The sequence below is a fragment of the Carcharhinus amblyrhynchos genome, chromosome 15 (assembly GCF_965287045.1).
Source record: "Carcharhinus amblyrhynchos chromosome 15, sCarAmb.v2.hapA, whole genome shotgun sequence".
NCBI lineage: Eukaryota > Metazoa > Chordata > Chondrichthyes > Carcharhiniformes > Carcharhinidae > Carcharhinus > Carcharhinus amblyrhynchos.
Genome location: NC_137338.1, coordinates 69,261,435 through 69,281,473, shown reverse-complemented (window position 1 = coordinate 69,281,473; position 20,039 = coordinate 69,261,435). Strand labels below are relative to the sequence as shown.

The following is a 20,039-nucleotide window of genomic DNA, read 5'->3' as shown; positions in this document are numbered from 1 at the left end:
ACTTTTTTATTCTTTCATAAGATGTGGGCGTCACTGGCTGGACCAGCAAATATTGACAATCTCTAATTACCCTTGAGAGGGCATTTAAGAATCACATTGATTTGATTTATTACTGTCACATGTATTAGTATACAGTGAAAAGTATTGTTTCTTGCCGCTACTCAGACCAAGCATACCATACATAAAGAAGAAGAGGCTGCAGAATTAGTGTTACAGTCATAATTAGAGTATAGAGAAAGATCAACTTAATATGAGGCAGAAATCTGATGGCAGCAGGGAAGAAGCTGTTTTTGAGTCAGTTGGTACACGTCCTCAGACTTTTGCATCTTTTTCCTGACGGAGGAAGGTGGAAGAGAGTATGTCCAGGGTGCGTGGGATCCTTGGTTATGATGGCTGCTTTTCTGAGGCAGCAGGAAATGTTGATGGAGTCAATGGATGGGAGGCTGATTTGTGTGGTAGACTGGGCTTCGTTCACAACCCTTTGTAGTTTCTTAGGGACTTGGACAGAGCAGGAGCCATACCAAGCTGTCATACAATCAGAAAGAGCGTTTTTATGATGCATCTGTAAAAGTTGGTGAGAGTCATAGTGGACATGCCAAATTTCCTTAGTCTTCTGAGAAAGTAGAGACTTTGGTGGGCTTTCTTAACTATAGTGTCGACATGGAGGGACCAGGACAGGTTATTGGTAATCTGCACACCTAAAAACTTAAAGCTCTCAACTATTTCTAATTTGTCCCTGTTGATCTAGACAGGGACATGTCCTCCACTACATTTCCTGAAGTCAATTACTATCTCCTTTGTTTTGTTGACATTGAGGGAGGGATTATTGTCATCGCACCAGTTCACTGGATTCTCTCTCTTTCCTGTACTCCATCTTATTGCTGTGGATGTGGAGTCATATTTAGGCCAGACTGGGTAAAGATGGCAGATTTCCTTTCTTAAAGAACATTAGTGAACAAGATTTACAACAATTGACAATGGTCATTAAACCATTGGTTTAATGGTTTAATTGCAGATTTTCATTCAGTTCAAATTTCACTATCTCCATAGTGGGATTTGAACTCAGGTCCCAGAGCTGTACCCCTGGGTCGCTAGGTTACAAATGTAGTTAAATACCACTACACCACTGCCTCCCCTTATGTTTGGCCATGTTACATAATGCAGGATGGTATACGATCACTGAGTTAAGATTCAATATTGCAGACAGACACCAATTTAAAATGCATTACAATTCTGTCCGACACACAAGAAGTTTCGAAGGTGAGCACTGAGAGTGCACTGTCATTGCATTCACTATAGTTACTACAAGCAGAGTTAGGAAAGTTAGCGACATATCATCTCAGCAATTAAATCAGTGTGGGCAGGACAGCAAATGGCTGTACCACCACCCAGTGGCTTTGAGTTGAAAACGCAAGTTAGCTATGTCTGGTAACATTTCAGCTACAGGATTAACCCTAACACAGACCATCGTGTCAATAACAGGTACGGCACACACATGTCAGCACTTACAAAATGTATCTTCAATAGAGGTGAACTTCAAACACATGAATTTCGAAGAGTTTTGAATTAAGATATTAGTCTCCCAGCTGTTTTAATATGTAATAAACATGATTGCTAGTCACATAATATATCATTGGACTGTTTGATCTGACTTATTCATGGATAAAGTCATAGTCTTTTTTATTTGTGGGATTCTGGCTAGGCCAGCATTTATTGCCCATCCCTAATTACTCTTCAGAAGGTGGTGCTGAGCTGACCATCTTGAACTGCTGCAATGCCTGTGTTGTAGGTGCACCTCAACCTTGGATATTGTCCAGGTGTTGGACATGGACTGCTTCAGTATCTGAGGAGTTGCGATTAGCGCTGAATATTATGCAGACATCAGCGAAAATATCCACTTCTAACCTTACGATGGACAGGAGGTCATTAATGAAGCAGCTAAAGATAGTTGGATCTAGGACGCTACCCTGAGGAACTCCTGCAGTGATGTCCTGGAACTGAGATGATTGACCACCAACAACCACAACCATCTTAAGAACATAAAAACATAAGAAATAGGAGCAGGAGTAGGCCATCTAGCCCCTCGAGCCTGCCCCGCCATTCAATAAGATCATGGCTGATCTGTCGTGTCTCAGTTCCACACTCCCGCCCTCTCCCCATAACCCTTAATCCCCTTGCCTATCAAAAACCTATCAATCCGCGTCTTAAATATATTTAGCGAGGTAGCCTCCACCACTTCAACGGGCAGAGAATTCCAGAGATTCACCACCCTTTGAGTGAAGAAGTTCCTCCTCAACTCCGTTCTAAACCACACCCCCTTTATCTTGAGGCTGTGCCCACTAGTCCTACTGTCCTTTCTGAGTGGGAAGAGCCTCTCCACCTCTATCCTATCCATCCCATTCATCATCTTGTATGTCTCAATGAGATCTCCCCTCATTCTTCTAAACTCTAACGAGTACAAGCCTAGTTTATTCAGCCTCTCCTCATAATTCAACCCCCTCGACTCCGGTATCAGCCTAGTAAACCTCCTCTGCACTCCCTCCAAGGCCAAAATATCCTTGCGTAAGTGCGGTGACCAAAACTGCACACAGTACTCTAGCTGCAGCCTCACCAGTGCCCTATACAGCTGCAGCAAGACCCCCCTACTTTTATATTCAATCCCCCTCACTATGAAGGCCAGCATCCCATTCGCCTTCCTGACCACCTGCTGCACCTGCAGGCTGGGTTTTTGTGACTCATGCACAAGGACCCCGAGGTCCCTCTGCACCGTCGCATGCTGCAGTTTTTCGCCATGTAAGTAATAGTCCTTCCTACCATTATTCCTACCAAAGTGGACAACTTCACATTTGCCAACATTAAATTCCTTTGTGTCAGGTATGACTCCAGCCAGTGGAGAGTTTTCTCCTGATTCCCGTGGACTCCAGTTTTACTAGACCTCCCTGATGACATACTCAGTCAAATGCTGCCTTTACATTAAGGGCAGTTATTCTCACCTCACCTCTGGAGTTCAGCTGTTTTATCCATATTTGAATGAAGGCTGTAACAAGGTCAGGAGCTGAGTGATTCAGGTAAAACACAAACTGAGCATCCATGAGCAGGTTATTGCTATTTAAGTGTCACTTGACTGTTGATGACACCTTCCATCACGTTACTGATGATCGAGAGTAAACTGATGGGGCAATAATTGACTGGATTTGTTCTGTTTCCTGTGTAGAGGACATATCTAGGCAATTTTCCACATTGCTGGGTAGATGCCAGTTTTGTAGCTGTACTGGAACAGCTTAGCTAGGGGAGCAATAAGTTCTGGAGCGCAAGCCTTCAGGAATATTGTCAAAGTCCATAGCATTTGCAACATTAAGTGTCTTCAGCTGTTTCTTGATATCATGTGAAGTGATTCAAATTGGCTGAAGACTGACATCTGAGATGCTGGGGATCTCCAGAGGAGGCCGAGATGGATCATCCATTCGGCACTTCTGGCTAAAGATCATTGCCTTTATCTTTTTGCACTGATGTTCTGGGCTCCTCCATCATTGAGGATGGGGACCTTTGTGGAGCCTCCTCCTCCAGTGAGTTGATTAGTTCATCATCATTTGCAGCTGGATGTGGCAGGACTGTAGAAATTAGACCTGATCTGTTGCTTGTTGAATTGCATTAGCTCTGTCTATTACTTGCTGCTTATGCTGTTTGGCATGCAAGTAGTCCTGTGTTGTAAGTTCACCAGGTTGACACCTCATTTTTTGGTATGCTTGGTGTTGCTCCTGGCATGTCCTTCAGCACTCTTCATTGAACCAGGTTTGGTGGTAATGGTAGAATGGGGAAGATGCAGGGCCATGAGTTTACAGGTTGTGGTTGAGTAGAATTCTGCTGCTGCTGTTGGCACACAGTGCCTCATGAATGTCCAGTCTTCAGTTGCTAGATGTGTTTGAAATCTATCCCATTTAACATGGTGGTAGTGCCACACAACACAATGGAGTGTTCCTCAGTGTAAAGTCAGGACTTGGTCTCTACAAGGACTGTGCAGTGGTCACTCTTACCAATACTGTCATGGACAGATGTATCTGTGGCAGGCAGATTGGTGAGGATGAGATTGAGTATGTCTTGTTGGTTCTCTTGCCACCAGCTGAAGTCCCAGTCCAGCAGCAATGTCCTTTAGAACTTGGCCAGCTCGGTCTGTGGTGGTATCACCAAGCTATTGAAGTTCCCTCCTCCCCTACCCAGGGAACATTCTGTACCCTTGCCACTCCCTGTGTTTCCTCCAAGTGCTGTTCAAGATGAAGGAATATTGATTCAGCAGTTAAGGGTGGAGCGGTACATGGCAATCAGCAGGGGTCATTGCCCATGATCGACCTGATGCCATGAGACTTCATGGAATCCAGATTCAATGTTAAGGGTCCTCAGGACAGCTCGGTCCTGGCTGTAAACCACTGTGCCACCACCTCACCTGGGTCTGTCTTGCCTGTGGAACAGGACATATCTGGGAATGGAGATGGTGGTGTCTGGGACATTGTGTATGTTAAGGTATGACTTTGTGAGTATGGCTATGTCAGGCTGTTACTTGACTAGCCTGTGAGATGGCTCTCCCAATTTTGGCACAAACCTCAAAGTTAGCAAGGAGGATTCACAGAGTCGACATGGCCATGTTCACTGTTGTCATTTCCTGTGCATAGATCAAAGCCAGGTGGTCCATCCAGTTTCATTCCATTTTATTGAGTTCCCAGCAGTTGGATACAACTGAGTGGCTTGCTACGCCATTTCAGAGAGCATTCAGTAGGTAGGTAGGGTTTGCACTGATGTTCTCCAGAGCATTAGCCTTCAGGCCTCTGGATTATTAGTCCGGTTATATTACTATCAAGGCACCATCTCCCCTCCTTGATTTCCCTTTTGTGAGCAATATTCCCCAGAGTGATAAATCTTTGGCTGTTTTAGGATCAGATCATTCTATCACAGCGTAACCATGAGCAGCAGCAGTCGGCTCACACAATCTCCCTAACAAACCTTAACATTAAATAAGATTCCGTGATTGGACAACATTGCTAAACAATGTCAGTGTGCTAAGGATTACAGTGGCAACCAATTTAAGAATGTCAGCTGGGATCACAATGTGGTGCATTTCTACATACAGGAATTGATATATATTAATACGTAGGGCCCTGTTCTTTGAAGACAGAAAGAACATGAACATACATTGCACCTGTTCCATTTGATGCTTGTAGTGTGTTAAAGACTCAGCATATTTATGAGACTCTTCTCTTGCAGATCATAATGTTGAATTCTGTAACAGAACTACATAGTTACATTGACAAAGCACAGCTGACCCAGGAACTTGGAGGTACCCTGGAGTACTCCCACAATCAGTGGTTATGTCATCGGACTGTAAGTAGCAAACAATATTTTTGTACAGTAAGAGACCTCCCATTGTATTACGTATGACTAATTGGAAGATACAAAGGGCCAGATTTGTCTGGATTGGAAAATTTCATGACATGCTCACATCATCAGACTTGGGGCATATTTAGGTTTTAAAATTTTTCTGGGGCGCTGCTCAAGTTTGCTGGCGTGCGGATTGATTCCAGTGAGAACAAGACGCCTGGAGCTGTGGGCAAATGATGGAACCATTTATCTCCTTAAGCAGTGAGATTTAAGATCAAGGAAGAAATCATAGAAGCTGTGGAGAGTGAGTTAGAGTGGGTGATTTCAACTGAAGTCAGTACAGAAAGAGAAATGAACGGGGGAAAGAAAGGTAAAAGGCAGAAAGGTTATTTTTGTTTCAGTTTAAAACTTGGCATTTTCAAAATCCCCTAAAACAATTCGCAACCTGAAAGGATGAAAGTTAATGTTTATAGTTGTTCATGTTCTGGGCCAGAGAGCTAATTGGCAGTTACGAACAATTATCATAGTGTTAAAATCATACTTGCGCTATTAATAGCTAGACTTGTTTTTCTGTAGTGAGTTGATTGAGCCATTGATGTGCAAATGAACAACTTGGTGAAAATCACAGCAAGGTTTAGCGGCAGTGATGCAAAACAGATAGCAACTTGCTGTGATTCAAAATTCAGGGGGTATTAATTACTTAATTAATACAGGATGCTTGCCAGTTTTTGCTTAAATGCTACACATTATTAAGAAACTTATTTATGTTCTGCAAAATCTGGCTCAACTTTTGATAAGAATTGGACTTTTACCAATAGAGTACGGCCAAAAGTATATGACGGGAATTAAGTGTGATACTCAGACACACTGTTGCATCCTAAATCCTCATCATCTCCCCAATTCATGCTCTCGTCTCTCACCTCAACCCCGTTGTAGTAACTCCATGGAAGCGAAAGTCCCGTCACCAAGTTACTTTATTTACACCATATATTTGTATACAACCAGGTGTCGACTTGCTCCCTGCTGAATGCAGGCAGGGAGTCTGACACACTTGCTTTAAATAGGGAGCATGATGCTCCCTGATTTAACCATCAATTAGAAGTCATCTGGTATTTCTTAAGGTACCAGCTAAGACTTATCAGGTAGCTCATACTTAGCAAGCCAACATCAATGGCCTGGCTAAAGTCATTACACCCCCCTCACTCAACTCCCTCGGGGGAAGGAAATCTTTTGTCCTTACCCAGTCTGATGTACATGCGACTCCAGACCCACAGCAGTGTGGTTGACTCTTAACTGCCCTAAGTTCAAAGGCAGTCCATGATGGGGAATAAGTGCTAGCAACTTTAAAAAAAATTAGGATGAGGAAAGAGTTTGCCTCTCCTTCCCATAGGTGTAATCCATAACCTTTTTATAGGTATTGAATCTTGTTGAGGTATCTGGGCTCTTGGTTGCCAGTTGTAGAGCCAGCGAGAGACCCAGCTGGACCATAAGCTAATCAGGCAGTGGTAAGGCCAGTGGCAGGCCTTTCTCTAGATTCAAGACCATAGAATCCATTTAGTGCAGAAGGAGGCCATTAAGCTCATCAAATCTGCGCTGACTCTCAAAGAACATCTTATCCAGGCCCACCCCTCCGCCCTATGCCTGTACCCCACGCATTAACCATGGCTAATCCACCTAACCTATCCATTTTTGGATACTAAGGGACAATTCAACATGGCCAATCCATCTAACCTTTGGACTCTGGGAGGAAATGGGAGCACCCAGCGGAAACCCACACAGACACAAAGACAACGTGCAAACTCCACACGGTGTTTTTTCAGGAAGAAATCTTCAAAATGCAGCTAATAAAAACTAACTCCAACTTATAAATCAAAGAAAGGGTTTAATAAAGAAACATAATTACTCCAAACTTGGGGTCTTGCCCTGAGCCAGTCCAAGCACTTCACAATTATACATAGTTCCTCATTTACAGTCAATCAGCTGGTCAGCCAATCACTCTGTTAGTGGTTCCATGGTTTACTGGGTCAGCTGACCCTTACACCTTGTTCCTGTTGGTCACATTACATTCAATACAAAGTTATCACCAGTTACATTCTAACACACAGATAGTCACCTAAAGTTGGAATTGAACCTGGATCCTTGGCAATGGGTAGCAGTGCTAACCATTGTGCCACCATGCTGACCCTGGGGCAGAGGCCTGGACTACTGAGAGCTGCTAACAAATCAATAGCTGGCAGCTCTTGTGCTTTGTGCCTCTGTGGAGGCTGTGGCTGCTGCCAGAAGGATAGACACAAGAGTTCAGGGTAAGTAATGTGGTGGTCATGGTTGTGGGGGGGGAGAACAGTGGTTTCATGGTGTGGGGCTCACAGCAAGAGGGCATCAAGGATTGTGTAGTGGCTTTCAGCATGGCCCCTTTTCCAATTTTGATGCCCTTTCCGTTTCTACCCTTATTAAGTCCATGGCAGGAAGGCCCATGAATGCACTTCTCACTGCCGATTTGAGCTGCTTAAATGGACAATTAGCATCAATTTATACATTAATTACCCACTAAACTAACAGAAACTTGCAGCTCCTACTAAAATACCCTTAGTGATATGATTGTTTATTTAAGATCTCTAGCTCAGAATGGGAACAAATTAACTCTTGAATATCATTCCTGCCAGTAGTCAATTCTTCTTGGAGATTGTGAAAATTTAAAATTTGTCTCTTTTAATCCAATTTTTCTTTCTTCCTCTTTGGGTTTGATTTTAACTGTGTGGATGAATGGTCTTTGAACAAGTTAAAATCTCACTCTTAAATCCTGCACGGAAATGGAAATTAACTCCAGTTTACTCTCTTTCCTTTGCTATTCCTCCAATTTTCTCAGATTAAATTTCATAGTTTCGGAAGAAACACTATTTGCACCTATGATTCACTGAGGTCCCACATACCCTGTTGTCCTTGCTGAACATCTTACTTGCACCTCCCCAACCCCCACCCTCCCATAACCTCATACGTTTACTGTAGCCAATCTACTGAACTTGCAAGCCTTTGGACTTTGAGAGGAAACTGGAGCACTCAGAGGAAACCCACACTGACAAAGGGAAAACATGCATGCTCCACACTATCACCCAAGGCCGGAATTGAACATGGTCCCTGGTACTTTGAGGCAGCAGTGTTAACCACTGTCCCACTGTGCCATTATGCGGAATGATGTCAACAGCGCAGGTTCAATCGCTGTACTGACTGGTACTTCACTGAAGTGTGCCTCCTCCCTCGTCTTGCCCCATGCTTTGTGGAGTAGTGCCCATCTAACTATAGCAAGAGATGTGAATGATCCTTTCGGAATTATGACTAATTAACTTACATTAGGAACCAAAACTGAAGTACTATGTCAATGATTGACAAGGTTAATTATATGAAGAGATTGAAAAGATCTGGGTGACTTTACATGAGGTTTAGCGCAATGACAAATCAACAAAGTTGTCCCTTTTTCTTCCTATCTTCCTGAAATGCTCACTTATTATAGAATAAATACTATAGAAGGTGGCCACTCAATTCATTGTGCCTGTGGCAGTGTTGACTGCACTCAAACAACTATTTATCTTGCGATTGTGGTACCTCTTGGCATGCTATTTGACCAAATAAGAAATATTGTCCCTGGATGATATTTCAACATCCCCCCGCACCCACCCACCCACCGCCTCCCGCTCCCCCCACCCACACACACACACAAACTCTCTCCGCTTTCCAATGGTTACGGAGTTCGATTCTACTGCCTATCAGCCGAGATCAGATAAACTATCTCAACAGATATCATTTATTGAACATAGAAACTTTTGGTGTTTCTGACACCATGACAGCCAATCCAATGGGAGGAACATTGACAGAAGCTTATCTAAAGCACATGATCTTTCCCTAATTTTATATTTGTACAGCATTGGAGCAAATTGACACCAGCAGCATTTATAGAGGCATGTCTTCAACTCAACTGACTAGAAATCCTTAAAAAACAATTAGAACCTCATGGATGCAGGCAAATGTTTTGTGCATTTTGATACTAATGCCACAATCGTGGGAGCTTTTAATAAAGGAATGCATTAAGTTGAGTTACATTTTCATTGTGGTTTACTCAGCATGTGTATTTAAGCTTGTAATATATTATCTATATTTACCAACGCACACATATATTTGTGTCTTAACATATTTAGCCTGACTCATTCTCATACGTATTTACCGTGTCCTCTACATTAGGGTATTGAGAGTTTTGCCGTAACTGTAAAGGAAACTGCACAAATGCTCCAGACCTTTGGAACAGAATTGGCTGAAACTGAATTGCCAAATGATGTGACAATTACTCTGAGTCTTTTAACAATGCACACGGAAAAACAAGATAGGATGAAGGTAATGTAGAGCATGCCATACATATGGAAGGTAAAGGGACTATAACTGCATAATATGCTTTAATGTATATATGCAGTGAAGGGACTTTATTACTAAATGACACACATGTTTAGATCTCATTATGTATTGTGGTCACTGTGAAGGAATTGAACAACTATGAGCCACTTGTGATATGTATAGACCATACTGGAAAATAATTGTGTGACAAAAGAAGATCAAATCTCAAATTTATTGAATCAATCAGACAAGAACTTTATTTAATTCTTCAAAAACCTCAAAATAACATGAAACAGCAAAAAGATATTTTTTCAATGGCAAATTTACAAAAACTGCATTAGAATGCATATCTTGTATTCATTCAGCACTTGGCATCCTCCAACGACAGTGCAAGTATATCATTTTTCTGAAATTCCTTTACATTGATAGAACCTTTTTTCATATTGTAACATGAATTGTATAATCATCCTTTCCTTCTCCTCACCATGTCAAGTTAGACATCGCTGGAAAACATTAGCATTAAAACCAAAATCTGTGAAAACTGAAATCAGGATCAAATCTTCACACTGACTCTGATGTCAGAGTGAAATCAATAAATTTTCACAGTGACTCCAATATCGAAATTAATGATCAAATCTTCACTCTAACTCCAATATTGGAGTGAGACCAGCAATAAATCTTCACGCTAATTCTGATATCTATGTGAAATTAACAACTCTTCACATTGACTTTGATATAAGAGTGAAATTGACAACATTGTTTTCTCAGTCAAAAAATCCTAGAATCCTGTAACCTAGATGGGAGTTCTGATTTTGCCTGTCAGTGTTTCATTATTTTATTCTCTCTCTTCTCCAAAAGGGTGATATAAATAATGCACGAAGCTATGGCTCCGCACTCCTTGATAGTATTCTGGAACCAGTTATCATCAATCCAGATCATAAATTGAACGCAGATGAATTGGATAATCAGACTACTGTAGAGAGGTGAGCTATGGGGTACACATACTGCATTTTGAGATCAGATCATTAAATTGTAGAATATTGTTTGAGCTTGCGCCTTCCACTGTAGAAAACCATGTCTGAGTGTGATGGTCCCAAGTAAAAGTGTAGTGCTCACCGTAGAGGCCAGGTCAGTGCTTCTAGATTCTGATCTCTTTTGGGGATGTTACACTTCAATGCTGTTAGAGGTACCGTTATAGTATACCAAAGAAAGGATGTCTCAACTTTAATACTGCATGTTTTATAAAGCATGTAATGTACATAATCTTTATTGAATTGATCTGCTACAAAGTGACTCAAAAATCAGCGCTGATCCTGAAACTCAAATTCCTGGAATCAAACTGTAGATTAGTCAGCATATGGCAACAGAAAAACACAAGTAAATGTTTAGGGCAGTGACCTCCATAAAAATTGAGTGTGATCAAGACTCCAATCCAAGATGAATTGGCCTGTTCTCTCCATAGATACTGTGTGCTTCCAGGCTTTTCTCTTTTTGTTTCATAGTTCTGATATTTGCAGCTTTTCATTTGTACTATATTCCTAATATTACCCTGAACAGAAATAGGTCATGTGTTAATAAGATCCAAGCTGGTTAATGAAGTCTAAACCAGGACACGAGCACTTTTATATGGATTTATCAACTTATTCAGTTTCACAGTTCTCCTCCCACACAGCCCAGTGCCCTAGGCATCCCCTATTTGTATGCTCAGGACAACTGAAACTCATTACCCGTTTCTCTTAACGTAAATGATATTAACAAACCATTCCAAGTAATTGACAAGACCATGGACCATGTTGGCCTTTATGTTCAACACAAAGCTCTTTTCACCAATTTTCATCTTATGTTCTTAACGTTAAAACCCCATGGTCCTGGAAAGGCAATTTCTCACTGTGTCTCTGGCAGTGTGACAGTGATTGTAGTTTATGCTGACAGTGAGACTGTGATTAGGAAATCCCACTCTGTTGAAAAGGGACAGTATTTTTAATATCAGTGCTGTGGTGATTGATAATATTCTGGAACCGACCGTTCATACACGTTATGACAAGTGCTGTTTGGTGGGTTTCAATGACCATCTAGAAAACCGCTACATGATGAATGAGACCCAGCTCTATAAATAGTGATGGGTATCTCTGGGGAAGAGGGTAGCATTGTTGTAATGTTGCTAGTAGCAACCTAGAGACTCAGGCAGCTCATGCTGTTGGGACATGGGTTCAAATCCCACCATGGCAACTAGTGGAATTTAAATTCAATTAATAAAGCAAATTGGAATTGAAACTTGTCTTGGTATTGGTAACCATGAAACCATTGTTGATTGTCGTAAAAACCCATCTGCTTCATTGATAATCTGTAGAAAAAGAAATCTGCAGCTTTGGCCTACATGTGACTCCAGACCCAAAGCAATATGACTCTTAACTCCCCTCTGAAACAACCCTACAAGCTGCTCATCTCCAGAGCAATTAAGGACGGGCAACAAATGTTGGTCTTATCAGTGATGTCCACATCCCTTGAAAAATAGAGAAACAAAAAGCATAGCTTTTCAGCCTTGGGCATGCCCACTTGTATAGCTCGGTACAGGGGTTAGCACTGCTGTCTCACAGCGTCAGGGACCCAGGTTAAATCCCGGCCTTTGGTGACATTGTGTGGAATTTGCATTGAGTTTCCTCCGGGTGCTCCGGTTCCTTCCATGGTCCAAAAACGTGCAGGTTAGGTGGATTGGCCATGGTAGATGTGCGGGGTTGCTGGGTGGGGCCTCTTTTGGTGAGGTCGGTGCAGACTCAATGGGCCTCCTTCTGTAATTGTAAACCTTCAAAGGCTTTGTAATGAGGATAACAAACGAAAGTGGGAATGTGACAGTGTTTATTTACTGGCACAACAAAACCTGCCCAGTTATACAGAAAGATTTCCATTTTAGTATTTTGTCACTGTCCTCAGCTGATGGTGCCAAGATCAGGCTCTGACCTTTCCCTTGTGTTTGCAGGTTGCTCGTTCAATTGAACGAGACTGAAGTGGCCTTTGATGAGTTTTGGAAGAAGCACGAGCTGAAGCTCAAACAATGTCTCCAGCTTCGATACTTTGAGCAAGATTTTCGAGAGGTGAGTCCTGAGCACATCCCCTCACACCCAGCCCCCGACCCGTTCCCTTTCATCTGAGAGCAGTGAGTGCTGAGCCCTATCCCCTCTCGCCCAGCCTCCCCTATATTTCCCCTTCACCGTGAGAGCGGTGAGTGCTGAGCCCTACCCCCTCTCACCCAGCCCCCCCACCCATTCCCCTTCACGTGAGAGAAGTGAGTGCTGAGCCCTACGCCCTCTCGCCCAGCCCTTATCACATTGTGCGGATAGCAGAATAATCATTCCACATATCAGACAGCATGTCTTCAGTCACGAAACAGCTCATTGAATAGACTGTTAATGCCCAGAGAAAGTGCTAGGAGCTTGCACTCTTCCGATCCATCTTAATGGTTTAACATTTACAACACAAATTACTACCACAAACAGAATAACAGTGACGCCTAATCATACCATTCATCAGAATGATGCTGCCAAGCTCAATTCCCACTGCCCTGTGTTCTCCCTTAGTTTCTCACATTTAGCTCCTAAGGGGACAATTTTCTCTGTACACTTCAGGCTCTGAAGAAACTCCAACCTGGCTAAGATTGGTCACTAACTGCAATCTCTATTTAAATCATCTTGAGTGCAAAGCACCATCTTGGTTCAGGGGTTGATGTGCATGTGCTTGGAACCCCCAGCCTGAGAATGGTCAATGGTCTGGTGGCAATTATATTGCTATAGAATCCCTACAGTACAGATAGAGGCCATTTGGCCCATCGAGTCTGCACTGACTCTCTGAAAGAGCATCTTACCCTGGCCAACCTCCCCTCTTCCCCCACCCCTAAATTGCCCTTTAGTGTCCAAAGATGTGTAGATCAGGTGTATTGGCCATGGTAAATGCACAGGGTTTTTTTACTTTAAGCATATTATACTCATTAAAGAGACTGGATGGGATCTTGGTGGCTACTTTTTCACTTGTTGACCTCTCCTAACAATGACCTAGCTAACAGGAGTAAGCAGATTGCGGCTCCACTTCCACTGTTCACTTACTGTCGATTTGCAGAGGACCTTGGAATATTTGAGAATTTCTTGTTAAGACTTCACAACACTTCATCAACTTTTCTTCTGGAATTTCTCTTGAGGATTTCACTGAAAATAGTAGATACTATATGTGCTACTCCAGCTCATTGGAGGCACTGGAGTCACTGGGAGAAAGAGATTGCTTAGCTGTTGAGCTCTTGGACTGGAGAACATGGGTCCAAGCCTTGTGTCAGCAGTTGCTGCACACAAGAGGGTTGTGGTAGCTCCTCCACCAGTCCCTCCTGTAAACCAACCCCCATCTCCCCCCCGAACAATCCCTCCACATCCAGTGGGTAAAAGACGTCCCTCTTCCACCAGGGTCTTCAGTGCAAGAACCTGTGACCATCCTAACCCATTTCCGCGAGCCATCCAAAGATTGTGAAGGCTATGCATCCACACCTTCGGTGGAAGTGAGTGCACAGAGGCTACATACACTGCTCCAAGCAAAATTGTTTTGAATCAGTTCTTGAATGGTCATTCTGCATGAAATCCCTACAGTGCAGGAAGCAGCCATGTGGCTCATCCAGTCTGCACTGACTCTCCAGGAGAGCATCCTATGCATGCCCTCCACTCAGCCCTATACCCATAACCCTGCCCATTTAGCATGGCCAATACACCTGATTCGCACATCTTTGGACACTAACGGGCAATTTAGGGGTGGGAGAAGGGAGGGGTTGGCCAGAGTAGGCTGCTTTTACGGACATTCAATGCAGACATGATGGGCCAAATGGCCTCTTTCAGTACTGTAGGAATTCTATAATCTGGGCAAGACTCACAGGCTCCAAAAGCTCACAGCTTAGACTTGACCCATCTATGGTACAATGAGATGCATCTACAAAAGCTTTCAGCAAATCTGGCAAAACATCAAAAGATGCATATCAGGGTTGAACCTGCACAAGCTGGAATGGATGTTTAGTGTCTGTGACTGGAGGTATCTAATATCAAACTACAATCAACATCCAAACTTTTGTTGGATTTGGAGAATGTGTAACATTTAAATGCATCTCTTTTATTTCTTTGCTCTTTTAGGTCAAGACAGCTTTGGATATTGTAACTGAGCGGCACAATACCTTCACAGACATGGGAAACAGCTCTGCCCATGTGGGCCACATTGTCAAGGAACTTTGTAACCTTGAAGAAAAGTGTCAGGTAATTTGTGTAATACACTCGAAATCCTGTTAAAATATAATTTAGAGGTTGTTGTGTTTCAGGCCACTTTAACTAATTTGCCATAGGATGGATTTGCATTTAAGCTTGTGGGATGTGTTTTATTAAAATGACTGGGGTTACTCATGGCAAAACAGTTTGTGCTCGGTTTAAGTTCTCCCTTTGGAAAGGTATGCTGGTATTGGGGCGGCCAGCAGTATGGCACAGTGGTTAGCACTGATGCCTCATAGTGCCAGAGATTCGGGTTCAGTTTCAGCCTTGGGTGACTGTGTGGACTTTGCATGTTCTTTGTGTCTCTGTGGGTGTCCTCCAGGTGCTCCGGTTTCCTCCGACACTCCAAAGATATGCAGATTATGTGGATTGGCCATGGTAAATGTGCAGAGTTACAGGGATAGGGTGGAGGGGAGGGCCTGGATGGGATGCTCTTTTAGGGAGACTCAATGGGTGCAGACTCAATGGGCTGAATGGCCTCTTTCTGCATTGTAAGAATTTTATGGTTCTATTGTTTGATAAGTGAAAAAGAGATTGAAGGTGTGTTCCAAAATCACCAGGTAGCCTAACTCATTCGTGATTCCACTATAGTCTTCCATCAGACATTCACATTAAAAGTGGGAAAATACAGGGTTGTCCACTGAGAATCCAATCGGGAAGCCAGATGGGAAGGGAACCAAGTAATTGATAGACAAGTACCAGGCAATGCATATCTCCATCAAAAGAGAATCTAACCACCTCCTATTCACATTCAATGGCTTTGCCATTGCTAACCACCACTTGTCAAACTATCAACATCCAAGAGGTTACCATTGATCAACAACTGAATTGGACAGTATATAAATACTGTGGCTACAAGAGCTGGTCAGAGAATGGCAACCCTGCACCAGTAACTGACTTCTTGGCTTCCCAAAGCCTGTCCATTACCTACAAAGATATGAAGTATTAAGAACTGCCAGATGGGTATCTCCCCAGCATTTTCATTGATAGGATTACATATTCTGTGAAAATAAGCCCAGGATTTAATGTGAATTGGGTGAGTTTATGCATCGGGCAGGAGGTTACGGCCTCGCTCAACCCAAGATTAGGAAATCCCGCCCAACATTTCTGTTGTCTGCCCCTTGCCTGCTCCAATTCTGTGGTGGGTAGGGCTGTAGAATTCCAGTGATCATATCCATTTCTGTCTGGTTTTCATTCAGAAAGGCTCCCACACTTTTTAAATTGTATAAGCAGTTTGAATATCAAGAATTGAAAAGAAGATATCAAACCGATTGTCTTTTGGTAAGGCTGTTGTTTGTGCTGTAACAGGAAGTGTTGGAAAGAGCCGAAGCTTTGGCTGTCCAAGGAGATCAGTTGATCAAGGACAATCACTATGCTGTGGATTCAATACTCCCCAAATGCACTGATCTGCGAGCTGTTTGTGACAACCTAGTGAATGGAATAAAAACCAAGAAGGAACTGCTTAATCAATCAATGGAACTACACAAGAGGCTGGAACAGGTAAAAGTCTTGTTGAGTTAAAGGGAAAATTAGAAATGGTGTCCAATGTACTGGTGGGTTTTAAGTGTGTCTTTCACAATAGAGTGCTTCAGGCAGAACACACCGACTGGGGGTGCTTATAGCAAATTACCTTTCTAAATTTTGTGCTCAACGTACTGTTTAGAAATAAAAAGTCTACAAATTAATGACATGTTCCTGACACACTTCATAAAGCACGCTTTTTGGCGATAATCTAAGCAGATACAGATTCATAATCTAATCAAACCAGATGTGTAAATTGATGATCAGCCATGATCATAATGAACGGTGGGCGGGGCAGACTCAAAGGGCTGAACAGTCTATGTAATGATTTCAATCTGATCAGTGTTGGTAGGGTGTTAGAGTGGGCCAGTGTTATAGGTACCCAGAAGTTAGATGTGGTTTTAACTCTTCTAACATCTCCTGGTAAGCTATTCCTATAGGATAGTCGGAACTACACAAAATTTGTGATTTAAATTGTAACTTTGTATGGTTCCTGGTGCAGGATGATTACCCAATGAACATTTGACCCTGGGGAATTCTGAGGATATTTCCCAGCACATCGTTGGGATACCCCCAGTTACAAGGACCTAGGGCCCAGACGTTATGAGCCAATATTATGTAAATAAATCTAGATGCTGTTTTAAGATTTATAATCATATTATAATATGACAGAGGAGGCAGTGACACAGTGGTTTTGTCACTGGACTAGTAATCCAGAGACCCAGGGCAGGATCTGGGTTTGAATCCCACCATGGTAGAGAGTGAAATTTGAATTAAATAAAAATCTGGAACTGAAGATTTAATGAAGTCCATGAAGCCATTGTTGATTGTTGTAAAAGCCCATCTGGTTCATTAGTGTCCTTTAGGGAAGGAAATCCTTACCTGGTCTGGCCTACATGTGACTCCAGACCCACAGCAATGTGGTTGACTCTCAGCTGTCCTCAGGGATGGGCAAAAATGCTTGCCCAGCCAGTGAAACCCACATCCCATGTTGTGTTTTTAAGTACGCTTACCTCTCAAATAGATTATACACCTCAAAGCATTGACAGTAGTATCATTGTACAACCCTAGCAGAGGTCATCTAGAGATATCTGTATGATGGGGAACATTTTTGATCCCAACACAGCCATCGGCATTGGCCTCTGACCCATGGAAGACTTTGGAAAGCTCAGAAGGCCTAATTAAAGAAACTGGCTCAGATTTTGCTGTCGAAGTATTTGTGAGACTACTAGTGCTCCCTGTTAATTATGCGTTGCTAATACAGCAACATTACGTAAGGGACAGATGTGCAATTCAACTGAAATGTCTGAAAGTTGCTGTCCAAGTTGTGCCACTGGGTAGATAGTTTTGCAACAAAGCCACCTTTCTGTGAAAGCAGTATCATTAAAATGCATTCAGTGGTATGATGTTACCGTATTTACATACAGATGTAGACTAAACACAACTGTCTACTCAAATAAAGTACTGCGGATGCTGGAAATCTGAAATAAAAACAGATAAACTCAGTTAATGTTTTTCTGTAGAAGGGTGATTTCGATCTGAAAGGTTAACTGTTTCTCTTCACAGTTGGTGCCAGACCTGTTAAGTTTATCCAGCATTTTTGGTTTTTATTTTCTATATTGTATATTACTATTGAAAGACTTGTCCATTCCAGCTTAAGTACCCTATAAGCAGTATGATAAATGTTGATTACTGCTGATCAACCTTTCTGACACTGAAAATTGATTTTAAATTAAAACTTTCAATTGAAATTTTCTTCTTTTTCTCTCTCTTTTTCTCTCAATCCAATTTTTTTATTAGCTCTTTATTTCTCTTTCTATTCCTGATTTGAGATTGAATTGATCCACACTGATTTATATTTCTGCCTCAGTCTGTGTGCCGCTGGTTTCACAATCTTTTTATCTGTTTATTTAAGGAGGTATGCAGCTGATTGTCCTGCTCACTCAGGCCCCAAATGTGCTGATTTCCCTCACTGCAATATTATAATAAGAACATAATAAGAAATAGGAGCAGGAGTAGGCCATCTAGCCCTTCGAGCCTGCCCCGCCATTCAATAAGATCATGGCTGATCTGTCGTGGCTCAGTTCCACATTCCTGCCCTCTCTCCATAACCCTTAATCCCCTCGCTTATCAAAAACCCATCAACCTGCGTCTTAAAAATATTTAGCAAGGCAGCCTCCACCACTTCAACGGGCAGAGAATTCCAGAGATTCACCACCCTTTGAGTGAAGAAGTTCCTCCTCAACTCCGTTCTAAACCGCCCCCCCCTTTATCTTGAGGCTGTGCCCCCTAGTCCTACTATCCTTTCTGAGCAGGAAGAGTCTCTCCACCTCTATCCTATCCATCCCATTCATCATCTTATACGTCTCAATGAGATCTTCCCTCATTCTTCTAAACTCTAACGAGTACAAGCCTAGTTTATTCAGCCTCTCCTCATAGCTCAACCCCCTCAACTCCGGCATCAGCCTAGTAAATCTCCTCTGCACTCCCTCCAAGGCCAAAATATCCTTGCATAAGTACGGTGCCCAAAACTGCACACAGTACTCCAGCTGCGGCCTCACCAATGCCCTATACAGCCGCAGCAAGACCTCCCTACTTTTATATTCAATCCCCCTCGCTATGAAGGCCAGCATCCCATTAGCCTTCCTGACCACCTGCTGCACCTGCAAGCTGGGTTTTTGCGACTCATGCACAAGGACCCCGAGGTCCCTCTGCACCGTCGCCTGCTGCAGTTTTTCGCCACGTAAGTAATAATCCTTCCTACCATTATTCCTACCAAAGTGGACCACCTCACACTTGCCAACATTAAATTCCATTTGCCAGTTCCTGGCCCATTTGCCCAGCCTATCTAGATCCTTCTGCAGACTCTCCACACCCTCCGCACAATTTGCCGTTCCACCAATCTTGGTGTCATCAGCAAATTTCGACACCATACACTCGGTTCCCTCCTCCAGATCATCTATATAAATGGTAAATAGCTGAGGCCCCAGCACCGACCCCTGGGGCACTCCACTAGTCACCATCCGCCAATCTGAATAGCACCCATTAACCCCCACTCTCTGCCTCCTATTTGACAACCAATCCTCTATCCACGCTAACACCCTACCCCCAACTCCATGTCCCCTGACCTTCTGCAATAACCTCTTGTGAGGTACCTTGTCAAACGCCTTCTGAAAATCAAGAAAGACCACATCCACCGGCTCTCCTCTATCCACCACCCCTCCTCTATCCACCACCCTAGACACATCCTCATAGAACTCCAGTAAATTTGTCAGACACGACTTCCCTTTAACGAAACCGTGCTGCGTCTGCTCTATCAAGCAATTCCCCTCAAGATGCCTCGCTATTTCCTCCTTGATGACGGATTCTAACATTTTACCTACAACAGACGTTAAACTAACCAGCCTATAAGTCCCCGCCTTTTGCCTGGCACCCTTCTTAAACAACGGCGTAACATTAGCCGTTTTCCAATCTTTCAGCACT

The 20,039-nt window shown here is 42.9% G+C and overlaps 1 protein-coding gene across 8 annotated transcripts in view; it reads left to right on the top strand.

Moving 5' to 3' along the window:
- Nucleotides 1-20,039, top strand: part of mcf2la (mcf.2 cell line derived transforming sequence-like a) — a 197,054-nt gene that overhangs the window by 106,564 nt on the left and 70,451 nt on the right. For all 8 annotated transcript variants that reach the window (XM_080204142.1, XM_080204143.1, XM_080204144.1 and 5 more), the window contains 6 exons: nucleotides 5,257-5,373; nucleotides 9,604-9,753; nucleotides 10,609-10,733; nucleotides 12,728-12,842; nucleotides 14,907-15,026; nucleotides 16,344-16,535. In XM_080204142.1, coding sequence (XP_080060268.1) covers nucleotides 5,257-5,373; nucleotides 9,604-9,753; nucleotides 10,609-10,733; nucleotides 12,728-12,842; nucleotides 14,907-15,026; nucleotides 16,344-16,535 — 819 coding nt within the window. The remainder of the gene's footprint in view (nucleotides 1-5,256; nucleotides 5,374-9,603; nucleotides 9,754-10,608; nucleotides 10,734-12,727; nucleotides 12,843-14,906; nucleotides 15,027-16,343; nucleotides 16,536-20,039) is intronic.